This window comes from Polypterus senegalus, chromosome 1, assembly GCF_016835505.1.
Source record: "Polypterus senegalus isolate Bchr_013 chromosome 1, ASM1683550v1, whole genome shotgun sequence".
NCBI lineage: Eukaryota > Metazoa > Chordata > Cladistia > Polypteriformes > Polypteridae > Polypterus > Polypterus senegalus.
Genome location: NC_053154.1, coordinates 114,516,889 through 114,535,577, shown reverse-complemented (window position 1 = coordinate 114,535,577; position 18,689 = coordinate 114,516,889). Strand labels below are relative to the sequence as shown.

The 18,689-nt window shown below is 37.4% G+C and overlaps 1 protein-coding gene across 1 annotated transcript in view; it reads left to right on the top strand.

The window, feature by feature from the left end:
* si:dkeyp-97b10.3 overlaps positions 1–18,689 on the top strand; it is a 105,278-nt gene that overhangs the window by 58,077 nt on the left and 28,512 nt on the right. The window contains exons 3-7 of the mRNA XM_039756540.1: positions 9,674–9,763; positions 12,460–12,503; positions 13,151–13,203; positions 13,308–13,525; positions 15,960–16,210. Of these exons, the coding sequence (XP_039612474.1) occupies positions 9,674–9,763; positions 12,460–12,503; positions 13,151–13,203; positions 13,308–13,525; positions 15,960–16,210 (656 nt within the window). The remainder of the gene's footprint in view (positions 1–9,673; positions 9,764–12,459; positions 12,504–13,150; positions 13,204–13,307; positions 13,526–15,959; positions 16,211–18,689) is intronic.

The following is an 18,689-nucleotide window of genomic DNA, read 5'->3' as shown; positions in this document are numbered from 1 at the left end:
TAGGTGGTTCACAGCAAATTGGAGGATCAGCTTTGAACAGCTGCTCAAAATAGCCATCCAAGCAGGTAACAATTGCAACGTCATCCATAAGGAACATATTTGGATGTATGTAATGCTTCGATTCCTCTGAAAACAGGATGTGGGTCACAAGACCATAGATAGTGTGTCACTTGCTCACAGATTCCTCTAACAAACGCCTCCTTATCTGCCATCAGAGCCTTCGCAGCCGTCCTTCTCAGTTTCTGGTACAGACCAGAGATGCTTTCAAGCCATACACTGCCACTCCTCATGATGATAACCTGGGAGCCCCATGAGATGAAACACCTCCTTCTGGGAACACTAGTAACATCAACACAACCCTCAGCAACTTTCAGGGTCTTGTCATGGAAGGTCTTCTACATCACATTAGTATCAGCAATCACAACCAAGTCTGTAAGTTCCTCACACAAACTATGCAAACTCATTAGAAATAGCCTGATCTTGGAGTCTGGACAGGTCCAGCCTCATTCTCCTAGTAGATGGTAGCCTACTGGACCTAAGCTGGATCTTCAGAGTAGCAACAACAAGTCTGTGGTCAGAATTCAAACTGGGTACTTCTGTAGACTATACAGTTTTGTAAGCATCCAGCTTCTGCCCTTAAGGATGTGATTGATCTCCTTCACTGCACCACCAATGTTGGAATATCAAGTGCAATGATGCGACTCAGGGAGCTGGAACCAGGATCCAGTGGTCTGCAGCCCCTGACCTTTTTCAAAGTAAAGGAACATAGAGCCACTTTCACAACAGTCACCAGACCCATGGGGAACGACAAAATCCTCATGGCCAAGCGGTGTGAGTGCCAGTGGTTGCTTTGAAATCACTGATGACCAGAGGTCAGAGCATACACTGAGAAAACAGACAAGGCACCCAGAGAGTGCCTTATTCTGAATTTTGTAATGCGCTTATTGAAAGAAGCGAAACTGGACACCATTGGAAGGAGCTGATCCGCCACAGCAACATGTATGACAACCATCAGAGCGACCAGACCAATAAAAGGTGTACACAGAGATCTGGCCAGTCTGTGAACCTCTAGAGAGTGCCGCCACTGAAATGTGTAGTTTATGAAGCTCCTCTGACAGCACAGGAAGATGATCATCATGCCAAAGAGACATAACATTCCCCATGCCAACCCAGATGGGCCGCCTCAAATTGGGACCTGAATGCTGCTGTACAGTAGGCAATGCCTCAGCACCACACCAGTTCTGATTCCCAACAGGTCTGACCCCATTGGCTTTCCGGAGGTTTTGACTCTTCTGAGGATGAGGCTTCCAAGGACTAAACCCCATCAAACCAAACTTCATAATGAAAGCAACCTTCCTATGGGTGGCTGCAGCAGAGCTACTCCCACACAGAGCACAATGGAGTCCTGTCTGTTGTTTTGGAGCTGTGTAAAGTTTTTTATGGTGGCTGGAGTACCAACCCCCAAGTTTTCCCTGCAAGTTGGTGGACCATTTGCAGAGTGCATGCAGTTTAACATTATACTCAGGAGTTGCAATTCATAATATAAATATTACTCCACTAAATGAAGGTCTTTGATTACTTCTTAATTACATTTGGTTTATTTTGCCAAATATCTATACAACCACCAATTATAACAAGAACAGTGTACATCTAGATAAAGTCAAACATAACTGGAAGTGGAAAACAATTTTTTCTCTTTAGACTTCAGACAATAAATATAACACCAGGGCATGTCACATGTAGAAAGTCTGAGGTGATTCTGAACATATGTAGCGTATTGATAAAGGAGATGAGACAGAGTATAGGAGTATAGTGGAAAAGTTTGTTTCTTGGTGTAAAGAGAATTGTCTGCATCTTAACATCAGCAAAATCAAGAAACTGGTTATTAACTTTTGCCACACCAAAGAGCCTCTATGTCTGATCTCTGTTAAAGGAGTGGACGTAGAAGTAGTGTGCTCCTACAAGTACTTTGGGGTCTACGTCGATGACAGATTGGACTGTTCTTGGGACACAGATGAACTATATAAAAAGGGTAGAGCAGACTCTTTTTTCCTGAGGAGACTGTGTTCCTTTAATGTGGAAATTGACACCCTTTCAAATCTTTAACTCTTTGATGGCTAGTGCAATTTTCTAAGCTGTGGTGTCATGGGTTAAAAAATATCACTTCAAGAAAGGCTCACCGAATCAACAAGCTAATTAAAAGGGTAAGCTCAGTTATAGGACACGTTCTGGGACCCCTGGAGGTAGTAGAGAAGAAGAGAATTAAAACAAAAGTCTGTGCCATTATGAATAATGTTGCATATCCTCTCTGACATACTAACATTGAGTACTTTGAACTAATGAATTATTCAGCAGGAGTGTATCAAGAAACGCTACTGGTGCTCCTGTCTTCCAACACCAAAACATTTGCATAATGCTTTACTGTGACTATGCCAGCCATGTCAAAATATTTAATTCTTTTACATTTTATAGCTTTATAGTCATTCCAGTGTGTATTCAGACCAAAGTGTGTGTGCATATTTTTTTATTTACTTACTTATCTATTAATGTATTTATTTATTTAAAGAGCTTCTGTAAAAAGCCAGTTTTTCCTTTGGGGACAAAGAAAGTTATATCTATCATATAGATCAGCTGACATATAATTTAATGTGACTTTGAATGATACTTTAGATGTAGTAGTTCTCCTTAAAAATGATTTAAACACTTAGATAACACACCCTGTTTTGAAGATCATACTCATCTTAAATTAGAATGCAGAAAATGAGAGCACAGGTAGAGAGCAGCAAAGCTACTGGTCTTATAAACTGTATGCACAGATGGTGTTAAAAGGTATTAAAAACCTCTCTTTATGGACCGCTCTGACTACTTTTCTAGACTAACAGATGACAACAGAAATTATCTTTGTGTAAATGTTTAGAACAATAGCTAATCTAACAAATTGGAATACTGTACCACAATGCAAAGGCCACTATGGGTTTTTGGACTTTAGTGGTAAAATTGACAATATAAAATCACAAATTTTACCAACACTTCATATACTAAATGTTGCGTTGTCAAACCATGCCTCTACTTGCTCACACCGCATTAGCAATTGTAACTTGATAACAGAAAAGGATAACAGGAAAGGCAAACCTGGGGGGCCGGCAGACAGGAGAGTTGTCCCCCATGTGCTGCAGGTTGATGCCAACAGAAGTATCCTGTTTCCAAACACCGCAATCACCATTGAGTGTCTCAAGCTGCCCATTTTGAATAGAGCAGACCTTGAGAGAACACTTCAAGTGGTTCTTCCAGTGTTTCCTCTGGCCTCCCCGAGGTTGGAATCCTTCGGCAAGTTCTCCATACAGGACTATCTGGGGAAGCTGAGACTCATCCATACGGATAACTTGTCTGATCCAGCGGAAGACATGGCTGAGTAGCATGGCCTCAATGCTGGTTGTTGAGTAGTGTCCAGAATTTTGGTGTGTGGAATCCTGTCCTCCCAAGTTATGCCCATGATCTTCTGGACTCCGCAGATGTGGAATGCTGAAGTACAGCGGAGCTAGGGTGCAGCCTTGCTTGATACCAACACTGATTTTGAAGAGAGCAGAAGTTTTTAAATCCAACAAGGACCTTCATTCTTCATTCATTGGAAGAAGCAGAGCATGGTGAGGAATTTCAAGGGACATTTGACAAAGCACTTCCCAAAGTATCTCACAGTTGACGGTGTCAAATGCTTTCTGCAGGTTGTTGAAGGAAAAACTGATGATGCTGATGTGTCAAGAAGGACCCTAAATTCCTTTGATGACACTGTAGAACTCATATGTTTTGTACTCATTGGTGCTGTGTTGGATTCCAGCAGCCTAGTTGATCCACCTGTCATTCTGGATTTCGTAGGCATGCGTTGTGTAATCAGTCTAATTTTTTCAACTTCCACCATACTTCAGGATTAGCCAGATCCATGAAGCTACAGGGGATGTTTTCTAAGGTAGTTGGTTGGTAGTGGTCAAATCCATGAGTGGATGGACATTCCAAGAATCAAGGAGGACTAGGTACAGAAAAAAGGGTGAGGTAGATGGAAGGAAGGAAGAGCCTGTACAAGGGAGTTGTTGACATCAAAACTGCTGTGTGAGTCCTTAAATGAACCAGCAACACAATACCCATCCTGCTTGGCCTTCACTGGCTCCCTGTGTCTTAAGCTTTAAATGCCTTGCACTGGACTACATCAGTGACATTCTCCATCACTATGCTCCTGTTCATCCACTAAGGTCCTCTGATTCTGGTAATCCTGTTGTGCCTTACACTAACCTGCACTCAATGGGTGAGCTGTATAGCGCTCAGACATTGGAATGAACTTCCAAAATTAATTAGATCAGCTGACTCCATTTATTCTTTTTAAAACAACGGAAAACTCAGGAAAGACTTTTAACTTAACATAACATTCTGCACCTTCTTTCAGTTTACCTCTCTGTCCAGATGTTCAGGATAATTTGTGTGTATGTTATATCACAAATTATGTCATTTGTTCAGACTTTTCTTTTTGTATCGAGTTTATTATTTTACTCTGGTTTATTGTTTTTTATTCTGTTTAATGCTTTGTCTATCCTGTATCTGTTTTAGTGTTCTATGCAGGAAAATATTTGTATCCAATTTTATATATACCCTGCTGTTCTTCTGAGACTTTGTGAAGCTCATTGAGCATGGGAAAGGTGCTATATGACCTTCATATATTCAGTGGTCCCCATAATTATACGTAATTCACACACTAGTTGAGCACCAGAGAATCTTTGTGGAGATGGGTGAAACTTCCAGAAGGACAACCATCACTGCAACACTTCACCAGTCTGATATTTGGCAAGATTGGGTGTTAGTGCCTACAAATTATTTGAATCATCTGATACCTATGTAAGGGATCTGTTGTTGAAGATGGATTTGGCTTCACACATCACTGTGTGAAGGCTTTCATTGTCTAGTGCCTGTTAGATAAGTACTGAGTTTAGGACCTTTTTTATGCTTCTAATTTGTCATTCCCACACACCGCCTTAATGGGATTCCAATGGTGGATTAAAAATCCATTTGATTTCTTTCTTCATCATGGCATTGCAAATTTTTTCTTGGTCAGAATTTTTAACTGATTCTCGTAACTCTCTTTCTGCTCCAATAATGTTTGTTCCATTATCTCAGTGCAAAATTTTAACTTGCCCTCTTCTGCAAATAGGTTGACGTATGGCGTTGATACAGGAATCAGTGTCCAAGCTGTGTACAATTTCTATATGTACAGCCCTTATTGTTAGGCAAGTGAAATTACTGTATCTCTCTTGACTAATCTTTGTCCTCTTTTTACTTAAAAAGGTCCAAAAGTAATCGACTCCAATGTTGGTAAAAGGCGGCTGGTCAGGAAGTAGATGATCTTTGGGTAAATCTTGGTTTTGGCATTGTATCTTCTGCAGGTTGTACACTTTGAAATCATTTTTCTGATAGCTGAATTGGCTTGAGAGATCCAAAATTTATGACGCAACTGTGATAGCATGTAGTTGCATCCACAGTGTCCATGTTCTTTATGGATGTTTTGCAAAATAATGGCACGAACGTGTTGATTCTTGTGAAGAATTGTGGGGTGTTTAGCCTTTTCTGGCATAGCAGCTTTGCTGAGTGTGCCTCCAACCTTTAGAATTCCACTTTGCAGGACAGGATTTGGCTACTTTTCTTTACATGTTGGTAAGGCTTTAATCACTTCTGGATAAGTTTGTAATTGACTGAAGTGAATAAGCTCCTTTTTGCTTTAGACAAGTCTTCTAAGGAAAATGGCTTTACAGGTAGTCCCCAAGTTACGGACATCTGACATACAACTTACGAACGGGGCCGCAGCTTTTCCTTCATCTGTCTGGGGGACGTGATGCAGGCTCCTCAGTAACTGCTGCTCCACCATCTCTGGCCTGGGGACGCTGCAAGCGGTTGCTGGAGGGGGCGGTTTCGCTGCAGTGTAGTGTCCCTCGGGTGGCTCCGGTTGATGAGTGGGGTGGTGGGTGCCGCACCCCATTCATTCTTATCTGGAGGCTGGGTGCGCGGCAAGCGCTTGTGTGCAGGGCGGAGGCTTGATGGGGCAGAGGGGGGGTGTTTCACTGCCCGTCCACCACACAGACTTGCAGTGTCCCTCGAACGGCTGCCCCATTCATACTCGGTGGGCGACTGATGATGCTGCAAGCAGTGACTCGGTTGTGGCTGAATGGAGGCCATTGAAGGCGAATGGGGTGGCGGGAGGCAGCATTGTAGTATGCCTCGGGTGGCTGCCTGTTTAATGGGGGCGCTGGTGGGCGATTCACTACCCGCCTTTGGCCGCACCCTATTCGCTACTCGGTGGGCTGACACTGTAGGCAGCATACTGTATGCAAGTGGAGGTGACTGTGTGGTAGGCAGGTGGTGAACCGCCCCTCGCTGCACCCATTCATTCTAAGTAGCAAGCCTGTTTGTGATCTTACGTACATAGCAGGAAATTGTCTCTTGTCAGTACACCAGATGTGCTGTCAAGGGTTGCCTTCCTGTTGTGATAGCGTGTACAGTGCTGTGCAGAAGAGCTCATCTTAACCTTTTGTCTTCACCCTTCAACAATGTCTCTGAAACACAAATCTGATGCAAGTACTGGTGATACAGTAAAGAAGAGAAAAACTATCACCGCGGAAAAGGAAGTAGAAATAATAAAAAGGTCAGAGAGAGGTGAAACTCCATCATTCATTGGCAGAGCACTTGGTTACAGTCAACAACAGCATTTATTAAAATAATGTACCCGTTCCAACTTACATACAAATTCAACTTAAGGACAAACCTACAATCCCTATCTCGTACGTAACCTGGGGACTGCCTGTTTCTTCATTGTTGATTCATATTACTTCATATGTTCTGTGATTAGTGTTTTTGTCTTTCTGGGTTGTGTTCAGTTTAGTTGACCATGGAATGCCTTTCTTTTGTCTTTTAGATGCAATAGCACCTCTTTGAACTTAAGGAACCATGCTACTGCTTTCTTCAGACTTAGCCATTCTGACTGGTAGCCTATAAGTTCTTTTACTGCTTCGGCTTTCTTTTCCTCACTTGTTGAATTTACTACACAGCCTTTGACTTCTGGATCATCCTTAATAAGCAAGTCCCCTTCATCTCGTCTTTTTGGCCATTCATGTTCTGGCTTTAACAGGAACTTTGGGGCTTGAATCCATGTCTTTCTTTTGATGAAACCTTGAATGGTTGATCTTCTTGATGCCTGGTCTGCTGAATTTTAAGAAGATGTGACATATCTCTATTGCAAGGGCTGTGCGTCCTCCATTTCACTGTAATTCTGTTGACAAAAAGGTTTTGTAGCAGGCACTTTAATTTGCAATGTACTTTAATGCGGTGGTGCTGTCAAGTCCAAAAGGTTGACTCTTGCAGCGGAATTTGCAATTCACGTTTTAGCATCTTATCTATTTTGACTGCTACCACAGCTGCTGTTAATTCCAAACTTGGTATAGTTACAGGTTTCAGTGGTGCCACTCTTGACTTCCCCATTAAAAATGAACAATGTTTCTTATGTTCTTTATTAGTTAGGAGAAGGTAAGAAGCAGTGCCATATCCATCTTCAGAAGTGTCTCCAAAATGATACATTTGTGCAGACATTATGTGACCAAAGCCAGTCAGTTTAATACTTGTTGGTTAAGTACTGAGTTTAGAACCTTTTTTATGCTTCTAATTTGTCTTTCCCACACACCGCCTTAATGGGAGCTCAATGGAGGATTAAGAATCCGTTTGATTTATTTCTTCATCATGGCATTGCAAATTTTTTCTTGATCTGAATTTTTAACTAATTCTTGTAGTTCTCTTTCTGCTCCAGTAAAGTTTGTAATCACATTGTAATCCACAAGTAGCTGCAAGTTGTTCATCCATTTTTTCCATTGCTGGAGTTACTTAACTTCCACTTCTTCATCCCATCCATATTTCTCTTTACACAGTTCCCTTATGGAAGCCCCTCCTCAGTAAGAGGCATATGAAAACCTGCTTGGAGGTTGTAAAAAGGCATTTAATGGACTCTTGGACTGTGAGAAACTAGATACTGTGGTCTGTTGACACCAAGATTGAACTGTTTGGCCTATATTCTGAGTGTCATGTCTGGAGGAAACCAGGCATCACTCATCACCTGCACAATACCTTTCCAATGGTATATCATGGTGGTGACAGTATTATACTCTGGGGACTATTTTTCAGTGACAAGGACTGGGAGACTGTTTAGGGTTGAGGGGAAGCTGATCAGAACAAAGTGCAAAATGAAATACTGCTCCAGAGTGCTCTGGAACTCTTACTAGGCTGAAGGTCCCCTTTCCAACAGGACAGTGACAAGAAGCACTAAGTAAAGATAACACAGGAGTGGTTTTAGGATAACTCTTATGAATATCCTAGAATGGCCCTCCTAAAATATTAATCTCTGGAGAGAACTGAAAATAACTGTCCATCAACAGTCTATTTTCCACCTGACAGAGCCTGTGAGGGTCTGCAGTGACGAATGGCAGAAAAACCCCAAATCAAGGTGTGTGTAGCTTGTCACTTCATACCTAAGAATACTCCAGGCTGTAATTGCTGCCAGAAGTGCTGAGTAAAGTGTCTGAGTACAGGTACTTTTGTTAATTTGATATATTTTATTTTTAATAAATACATTTTATGCTTCTGGAGTGTTAAGGGTTGTTTGATGTTTGATTTTAACATAAGGCTACTACATAGCAAAATGTGAAAAAAGTGGAGGGGTCTGAACACTTTCTGAATGCACTGTATATGTAACTGTTGAACAGTAAGTGACCTCTTCTGCCACTGGGGATCAAATGACTTTAAAGAACTCCAGGCTTCACTTACTCTTCTGTAACATGCATTTGAACATTTTAATACAGTCATCACAGGTAAGTGTAACTACACTACACACGTTATTTCATACTAAAGATTGAAAAATGCAGCAAACTTTCTTGGTTGCTTTTTTTATGGTCCTTACCAAGAATCACAGAAAATGTAATTACTTTTGATCAAGCAACTTAATTACTGTCTTTGGGGAAAAATACATTTGATTCTGATAAAACATTTGGAATAATAGAAAAGCAGCTCTTTAAACCACTTTGCTGGATAAAGGATGTTTACTTGAAGTCTAAAATGGAAACATAATCACATTTCAGCTCATGGTATTTCAGACAGAGAGGATGTTTTACACCTCAAACCACAAAATTTACTGTTTATGATAATACTTCATACACCACAAAGAAATAATTTGCACATGTATTTGCAAATGCATAAACAATCTCATAACCAGACAGACACTTTCCATTATGAAATACAATGTCAGATGTTCCTTTAATTTTAGGGCTACTGGGAGTGACAAATAATAATTTTATCAAGAACTACTCAGAAAATTAAAACATTTTTCCTGTACCAAATTATTCAAACTATCATGTCAATACTTGGGTATAACAGATTTAACTTTACTTGTATTGAAAATTCTGGTGGATAAATATCTTACTAATATTTTATTATGACATTTTTTCACAGGAACCTGTTTAAATGTAAAATGATTTTTTTATCTATTCACTGAACATTGCTAAATATATTGACTTTAATTTAGTCACACATCTTAGTGTTTAACTGTTGTTTTTTAATCTCTGCAATCTGCCCTTTTCTTTATATTTGGGGCATGCAGAAACTGGAACGTCATCCTTAGCAGAAGAAAATTTTGAAGAAGAGGAAAAAGAAGTAGATTCTCAGAAAAGTAAACATAAACTCAAGACAGGTAAGAGTGTATTAATTACTTAGCACTATGTACCTCTAAACATTTTTTTTTTGCTTCTGTGTGTTTTTCTTATGTTTTATGAAATATTGCTACATGATAACATTTAATGCTTCACTGTAGGGTAACAATCTATAATTTTCAATTACTGGAATATAGTCCACTCCCACATACCAAAGAGATGCATTTTGAGTAAACTGACAATTTAAAATTGGCCCATATGAAGAACAGTATACGGAAAAAAGCAGGAACAGTGGAAAGTGACAATGTGGTGGTCTGTGAAAATTTAGAGACACCATTTGACACATCTGTTAGCATGAAAAATGTGACGTGCTAGCATGCAAAATAGCCACCACTAAAGAGAACAAAGGTAGGGGAAGAAAGAATCATGACCCGTCCACAGTAAATGGGCAGGTGAAATACCTGAGATTGACAAGAGCTCAGATGAAATGTCAGAGTGCAACAGGGAATGTAAGGAGAGGGATGAACAGTAAGGGAGTTTCCTTCCATTATTCTCAAATTCACTGCATTTTCTATAATTCCGAGGTCTGTCCAGTATTTCAGTTATATGATACACCTATAACTTGTTAGAAGAAGTAACTGCTGCTAGGATAGAAACAGTCGCATTTAAAAATTGATTTCAAAAACCAAATCAAATAGAAAGGAAAGCAGCTGGTGAATTTGGATGGCCATTGTTGACTGCAGTGTGTGAGCTGGATTGTGGAATCTGGAAAGTGAGTGAAGAAAAAAGTGGAGTTAAAACGAGATGAAACAAATAAAAGAAAAACAATTAAAAATGGAAGAATTGCATTGGCCAGTTTGAAAAGTGGCTAGATTTTGTTTTAGTGATAAGACATTAATGCTGGTTATTCCTGTATAATGTAAGAGCCAGAGTTTGTCTACTTATATGTGTCAAGACAGAGAGCATATACCCATAGGTTAAGCAGCCAGAAACCAGACTAACCAGCTGGATTTGGCACTTGAATTTTGGATAGGTTTTATCTGACGTTTTCAGGCCACAGTCTGACAATAAAAAAAGAGATATAGGCAATGACAGAAAAAAATGGAAGTTAGTGCAGGAAGTCAGGAAGAAAAGATATTTTAACTTTTTTTTTTTCCTGATCTTTTGCAGCAGTGCTTGCTTCTGTTTTGTGGTATTTGGAGACTTTGGGTTTATGCAGGTAACTAAGAATGACAGACAGGGTTAAATACATGCAGGTGACCAGGTTACAACTTGAAAACTGGGGTAGATTGACACTGTGAAAAATATTACTCAAAATGTACAGTGAGTACCAAGAAGTAAAGTTTGAATGTTGTCACCTGGCCGACAATCAAGAATGTGAGATGAACAGAAACTGCTTTGTCACCTTCCTCTTTGTTGACCTGCCCACAGAGCGGAAAAAATACTAAGAAAAAAAGAAAGAACAAAAACAAAGGAGAAGACAGAAGACAAAAACAGGAAAAAGAGCTGAAGATGAGTGCAAGTCCAGAAATCATACAGTACAATAATTGAACTAGTCATGATAGTAATAGATTTAGAGAGTATGTTAAGGACCCAGGGTATTCAAGTGCAAGATAATTAAAGTCAGTGAGTATTACAAAGAGTGCATACTATAAAAACTAGTAATGAATACCAAACGTAAGGGCAACAGTTATAAGTAGATTGGGTATTAATTAATTACTTGGGATAATTAATGCAATTAATATTGTTAATATGAAAGATACACCAAATGAACTGGAGAACTTTTCAAATCAGCAGATGCAGCTGGTACAATTACAAGTCAGATGGGCTCCAGTGGCTAGGTTTTTTATAATTTGGAGAAAAAGCGCTTCTGCAGTTGTTGGTTATTATTCAAGCACCGGGCCAGTGGAGCAATTTTGAACTGAGGTGTTTATGCATATGGTGTTAATAAAGATATTCTCTTAATAGTCAGTGTACCTTATTTGTGTTACTTTTTGTGAAGTAACTGACATTTTAAGAAATGGATTTGGTTTTCTCGAGTATTTCTCACTCTAAGGTAGGAAATAAGGTGTTAATGAATCAATCAGTTTTGCCAATTGTGATATTCAACACCTAACTAACATTATGGTAAAACTGCAAAAACTAACCTATTTTTACTGCAACATATAGAAGTTGTAACTTTATTTTCAAATATGGTTTCAGAATTTTAAGGGTCAAAGTACTCAATTGTTACCGTTGCAATTAAATGAACTGTGATCCTGCACATTTTATCACTGTTCATCACTGATCTTGAAAGCAAATTTGGGCCTTCTCTTGACAAGCACTGTTTATATTAGTGTTGCCCATTTTAAAAAAAATCTATGTTTTTGTTCCCCTTTTTAATAAACACACAAACAATGTGGAAAGCTTGACTTATTGCCACCAGTTACTGCTTCAGTTTCCTGTATGAAACACGTGTAAAAGATGGCTGGGAGGATAGATTTTAATTTGGAAAATCTGGAACTCTGGTTAAAAATAGCTTATTTCTGAAAGTAAGCACACACATGATAAATGCACCTTAAGAGCTATGATTTTCTTATTTATTATAGCATGCTTATGGATTTGGTTCGTTCTTTTTGTCAGGCACAAATAGAAATGGTTTAATACATTTTATACTAAGGTATAGTGTATTTAGACATTTTTTTAAATGTCTGCAATACCAACTATATAAATTGTAGTTGTTTTTTTTCTTTCACAGAGACCTATCTTAAGCCATGGTGTGAAAAATGCAAGGCCTTGCAAGTATGTAATTTTTAACACATTCGCATATAAAAATTAATTTTATGTGTTAGCTTTAAAACAATATTATTTTCTGTATGGAATATGTCTCTACTGTATATGTGCACCTTGTGGATCTGGATTTGGTGTTTTTACTGAAGAATATTTAAGTTAAAGTTTTGACCAGACCCACAATTATTCTGATTCTGAACATTTTCTTAGCAGGAAAGCATTATATTAGTGCTGTGGTAGTATCCATGTGAAGTATTTATTGCAGGGGAAGGTATATGTAATTTTTCTTATGTACTGTCTGAAACTTAATACATGTAAAGCATATTTTACTTATAATAGACAGAAAGTTAAGCTTTTCTTCTTTAATAATGTTAAGATATTAAATATATAATATAAATATATTAAATATATAAAATTCAATAATTATACAGGTATATATTGATCAAAAAGCTTGATCAGAGACCTAAGGATTTTACCATTTCAAGTTAGACAAGACTTTCAGGTTATGATAACTTTATAGCTTCATTGTTCAAATGAGACTATGGGATCTTTTTACCCCTTAAGTTATGAAGAATATCTCCAGATAAACAGATCTAAGTTAAAACCTGTACAATTCTAATGATATATCTGCTGGATGCTTTTTGTGTATTGTGTTATAGACTCTTTCCTGTGAAGAAGTATCTCCAAAAAATACTTCCAAAGGGGGCTTTGTGTAAGTATTTTGAAATGCCTTTTCACAATCCTATATTTTTGGATAAAAAATGAAAAAATCAACCAACCTTATGATTATTGTTTATGTTTTGATTTACTCAATAGCTTGAAGCTGGATAGTGAAGGAACATACCAGTGCATGGCAACTGGTTTAGTATTTGAAGTAGAAGGAAAAATTACAATCACATATTCAGTACTATCCTGGAGCAAATACAGTATGCATCTGAAAAAACCATGGAAGATTGTTGGCCCACTTTTTGATATTGACTGTGATCCAACCATTCTAATAGCAGTTCATTTTCCCCACTCTCTGTGTTTAGGAGGTAAGGTAAAATAGTAACTTAGAAATTACAAAATATGTGCACGTTTTATTTAAATTTTTAATTTTTGTTAAAGTGGTAAGCATTGCTCAGAAATAGTGTCTCCGTTTCAAAGTAAAGTAGTAGATCTAGACTACTGGGAACAGACATATTCTTATCATTAAAATGTCAAAGTTCTCTTCTGTGGGGCAATCTCTTGTGATTTGTTTATTTTAAGAAATATTTGAACTAATATATACAAGTATGTATTCAATAATTTGCTTGAAAGTTATATATCAGTATTCCCAATAACTGTCATAGACAGTCCCATTCAAAGGAGTGACACTTCATAGGAGTGACATAACAAAGGAGTGACATAAATACCGTATTAAAGGAGTGACATTCACCTACCACACACGACTGAAGGTACGCTCACCAAAAAAATTGTTGTTGCCTCACATACCACACACAACTGAAAGTACGGTCGCCAAAAAAATCGTTGTCGCCTCACTTACCACTTCGATGATTGGTTGGATGGTTGTCACTCCTTTGAAATTTATATCTGAGGTTTCACTCCTTTGTTATGTCACTCCTTCGATACAGACCCGTCATAGACATGCCTATTGTGATTTTGCCTTTGTCACAAAAACTTCATTTGTTAAAAGGCAAAAAAGTAGCATTGTAAATATGTATTTTGAGAAACATACAGTATTAAAGCAAAGAATGTAAAATTTTATTAGATCTTATTCATTAGTTTTTTAGATATTTACCTACATTGATATTATAATAATATAATTATAATAATTAACATCAGCACTAACTTTGAAAGTCCCAAACACCTACTGTCTACTGCATTACTCGATTAAGTATTTCATGTGTCTGTGGTTCTCTGTGAAAAAAACATCCTAATGTTAGTGCAAAATTTACATGTAACAAGTTTCCAACTGTGTTCCTGCATTCTTGTTGAACTAATTTTAAAGTAACAGTCTCAATGCACTGAACTAATTAATTCCTTTTATAATTTTAAACAGTTGAATCATGTCACCACTTCATTTCCTTTTCCTTAAAATGTAAATGTTCACCTCTTTTAATCATTCCTCATAACTTAACCTGTGTAGGCCTGGAATCAACCTGGTCACTCTTCTGTGGACTTTTTCTAGTGCTACCATGTCTTTTTTGTTTCCGGGAGACCAAAACAATACACGGTACTCCAGATTAGGCCTCAGAGGTATGTTATAAAGCTTGAGCATAACCTCCTTTGACTTGTAGTCTACACATTGTGCTATATAACTTAACATTCTGTTAGCCTTCTTAATGGCTCACGAACATTGTCTTGAAGTTGATAATGTCGAGTCCACTACATCTCCTAAATCCTTCTCATAAGATGTACTTTCAGTTTTCAGACCTCCCATTGTGTATTCAAATCTAACATTTTATTTCCTGCATGTAACACTTTACATTTACATACATTAAATTTCATCTGCCACAAACTTGCCCAAGAGTGTATGCTGCTCATGTCCTTCTGTCATGAATTAATGGATTTTAGCTTACCTGCCAGTCCATCTAGCTTGGTATCTTCTGCAAATTTAATCAACTTGTTATTTACTGTATATTCCTATCCAGTTAATTTATGTATTGTTAAACTTGAGTCACAAAGTTGCACATGAGAGCACAGAAGAGTTTCCAAGGCGCAGATGATTTATTGCAGTTCTAGCAGATACAAACACAAAACTCTTTCAGAAGCGGCCCTGCCACACTGTCAACAGCTGTCAAAAGTGAAACCTCGGCCCTGACTCCTGGTCAAAAGAACACAAAGTCTTTCTCTTCAAGGGGGTATAGTGTCTCGGAAGCAGCGATCAGAGCAGAGAGAGCCTAGGGGAAGAGAGGACAGGAGAGTGAGACCTCAGGATGGCTGCTGCCCGGTCTTTTAAATGTTTGAAGCCATTTGAGGAGGTGTAAGAGTGTGTTTGTTTCCAAGTGAAATACTATTTAAGAGGGAGTTTCTGAAGATCGGCCGTTTCCCTCTGTGGCAGTGGTCACAGTATATTAAAAATAGCAGCAGCCCCAGCATTGACCCCTAATGAAACTCCACTCTTAACCAAAAAAAAACCTTTCTAAACAGAAAAAGGCTTTACAAATTCCTGTACAGTTCTTTAGTGGCATCCAAAATAAACTTAATTCTTAGGATATTATTAGCTCACTGTATATTACTGAAACGATTGCATCAAGTCCAAATATGTTTATGCAGCCATTGAATTTTGAGTGCACAAACATATCAGTAATGAACTTAAATATGTGTAAAATCTCCATATATGGTTATAATTTTCTTCTTCATTCATCTGTTCATTTTTTTTGTTATTATAGAAATATTCTAACAATGATACAGTATTTATTAGGCTTGTTGTATGAATAATTTCTTGTTTTGAAATTATTAAAAATTCTAATAATTTATCTGTAGATCATGATGCACACATGAAGCTGAGAATTCTCCATTTTAAGAAAAGTACAGCCATAATAGAGCCCTCACATGACCATTCTGGGTCCCATGTCAAGTGGAATGTTACTTCACTGTCTCCAATGGGTCCTATTGCTGAGACATCAGAGCCAGCAGGACATCACGGTGTTGTTCTTATTTATATGGTGGTGGGGCATGGATCTTCAACATCCTTTCGCATTCATTTTTCTGCAAATAATAACTCTGAAATACAGGTAAAGGAATTTATAATTTTTTTCTGTTTTGACTAATACAACATATCAACCAAATGTACTTGCTATATGAATGTGAATTATGCCACATCAGGTACCAGATGGAGGTACATAAAAATTAATTTGATGTAATGAGAATCATTTGTGAGTGTAATGGCCTATCTTTGAACATATGGGCTTTAAAGGAAAATCTCATCGAATCACCTCATTCAGGATTAACAATTCTGGATTAGTTAATAAAATACAGTAATATTTAATTGAAAGGGTCTGTTTCGAAGGAGTGACAGTTCATAGGAGTAACATAACAAAGGAGTGAAACCTCAGATATAAATTTCAAAGGAGTGACAACCATCCAACCAATCATCCAAGTGGTAGGTGAGGCGACAACGATTTTTTTGGCGACCGTACTTTCAGTTGTGTGTGGTATTTGAGGCGACAATGATTTTTTTGGTGTGCATACTTTCAGTTGTGTGTGGTAGGTAAATGTCACTAATTTAATACGGTATTTATGTCATTCCTTTGTTATGTCACTCCTATGAATTGTCACTCCTTTGAATGGGACCGAATTGAAATTTTAACAAATTCATATTATTTAAGAAATATAACAGCCTTAGAGTGGCCATTAAAATGTATTGCACCTTTCCTTGTTTTATGTATATAATATTGCATGTAAACATATTCTTTTGCCTTTGAGCAACACAAAAATATATAATGAAAAAGTGAAAATAAAATTTTTAGATGCTAATAAATTAAGTATTAATTAAAAAAACATAAAATGACATTTTCAATAAAAGTTCTCTTTTTGCTGTAAAAACAAGTTTTTTATGAAATACATGCCAATAAATTTTGTAAGAAAATTGGTTTTGGGCTACACCATTTACAACTTTAAAGAAGGATTTTAAAATCCAGTACAATTCATAGGTGGAACCCAATGTGGCAGTCCGAGGACTAAGGTAAAACTGTTAACAGTTCTTGTTTCCAATTATGATAATTTATTGCCATATAGAACTAATCAAATTATTTAACCAACATGATAGTAAACTATTACAGTATATACTTTGCTTAATAAAATAATGAAACAGATTTTCTGAATCCTGAATATAAAGATTAATTTAATTTTGCAATATTGCATTTCTAACTTGGAGAAAGCATGTGTTAGATGTTGTGGAGGTGGTATCTAAAGTGCCAAACTAAAGTTCAGGTCATTAATAAATCAATCCTGTTTTGCTTTTTGCAGCATTAAAACTCAAGAAATCACTTTTTTCAGAAATTTAAGACAAATTTTCAGTCTTTCAATATTTTTCCATATGAAAGCATTTAATTAAATGAAGATGTATTTTTAGGTTTTATTGATATGTACAGTTGTATTTTATCAGCAAATTAAAGAAAATCAATACATTTTATCAATCAGATTTCTTATTCGTAACATATAAACTGAAAATAATTACTGTCTGATCACTATTCCCAAGGATAACATTCATGTATATAATATGTTTTAGGCCCTGCCCAGTATTTACCTATACATCTAATGTTTGGTAAAAATGTTTTGTTGCTCAAGACAAACATTACCATAATTTGTTATAGAAATTACCTATAAGCAGTGAGGCTCATTACTTAATATCTCGAATTGAAAAGACTTCTATAATAATTTGACCAATGTGCTTTAATATTTTTTTGTTTAATTGGTTGTTTTGGGACAGTTGGCAAATAAGTTTTGCTGTTGTTCTTATGTTGTATGCTTGTAGTTACATGCTACTTTTGTGAGCCTCATTAAATTAAATGACATGCAGCTGATATTATTATGGTACTAAAGTAAAGTAAGTGATAATTTCAAGTCAACTCACTATTGTAAGCCTAGCCGGTATAATGGAATAGCTTTCCTACTATACTTCCTTAACCCCGTCACTTTCCAACACTGGCCTCCTTTCCTGCCACCAGTTGAGCACTTGATCTCTTTAGCTTTCAGTTCTCACACAAAACTACTAGGATCAGGGTGTGTTTCTATAAAATCTCTCAAGTCATATTTCCCTTCGGCATCCAGAGACCTCACTACCTCTTTACCTTCTGTAACATTGAAAAGAATGGGCCACATAGACCATCATCAACATGCCCACTCTATAAGATGCAGCACTGCCTGTGCTTTCTTTGGCTTTGTACCCTAAAGCGGAAAAAGATGTTGCCACTTCTAGTATTTCTTTCTTGGATTCTCTTCTATTTGGACAGCATCAGACATCCCTGCCACTTGGTGAGTACTAGTACTCTAGTGACTTAGGAAGCATAATTTGCTTCCTTTCAAACCACCGTTCTTATGCTATTGCCTTTTATTGTTGTTCTATTGGAGCACACAGCACACATCCATAGGAAACAATTACCTACAAGTCACCTTTTCTTGCAGAGACAGAATTCCTTTAAGTTGTGTTTTTCTGCAATGGTATTGTTCTGCTCTGCCTGCTTCTTACCTATCCCTGCATTCACATCCTTG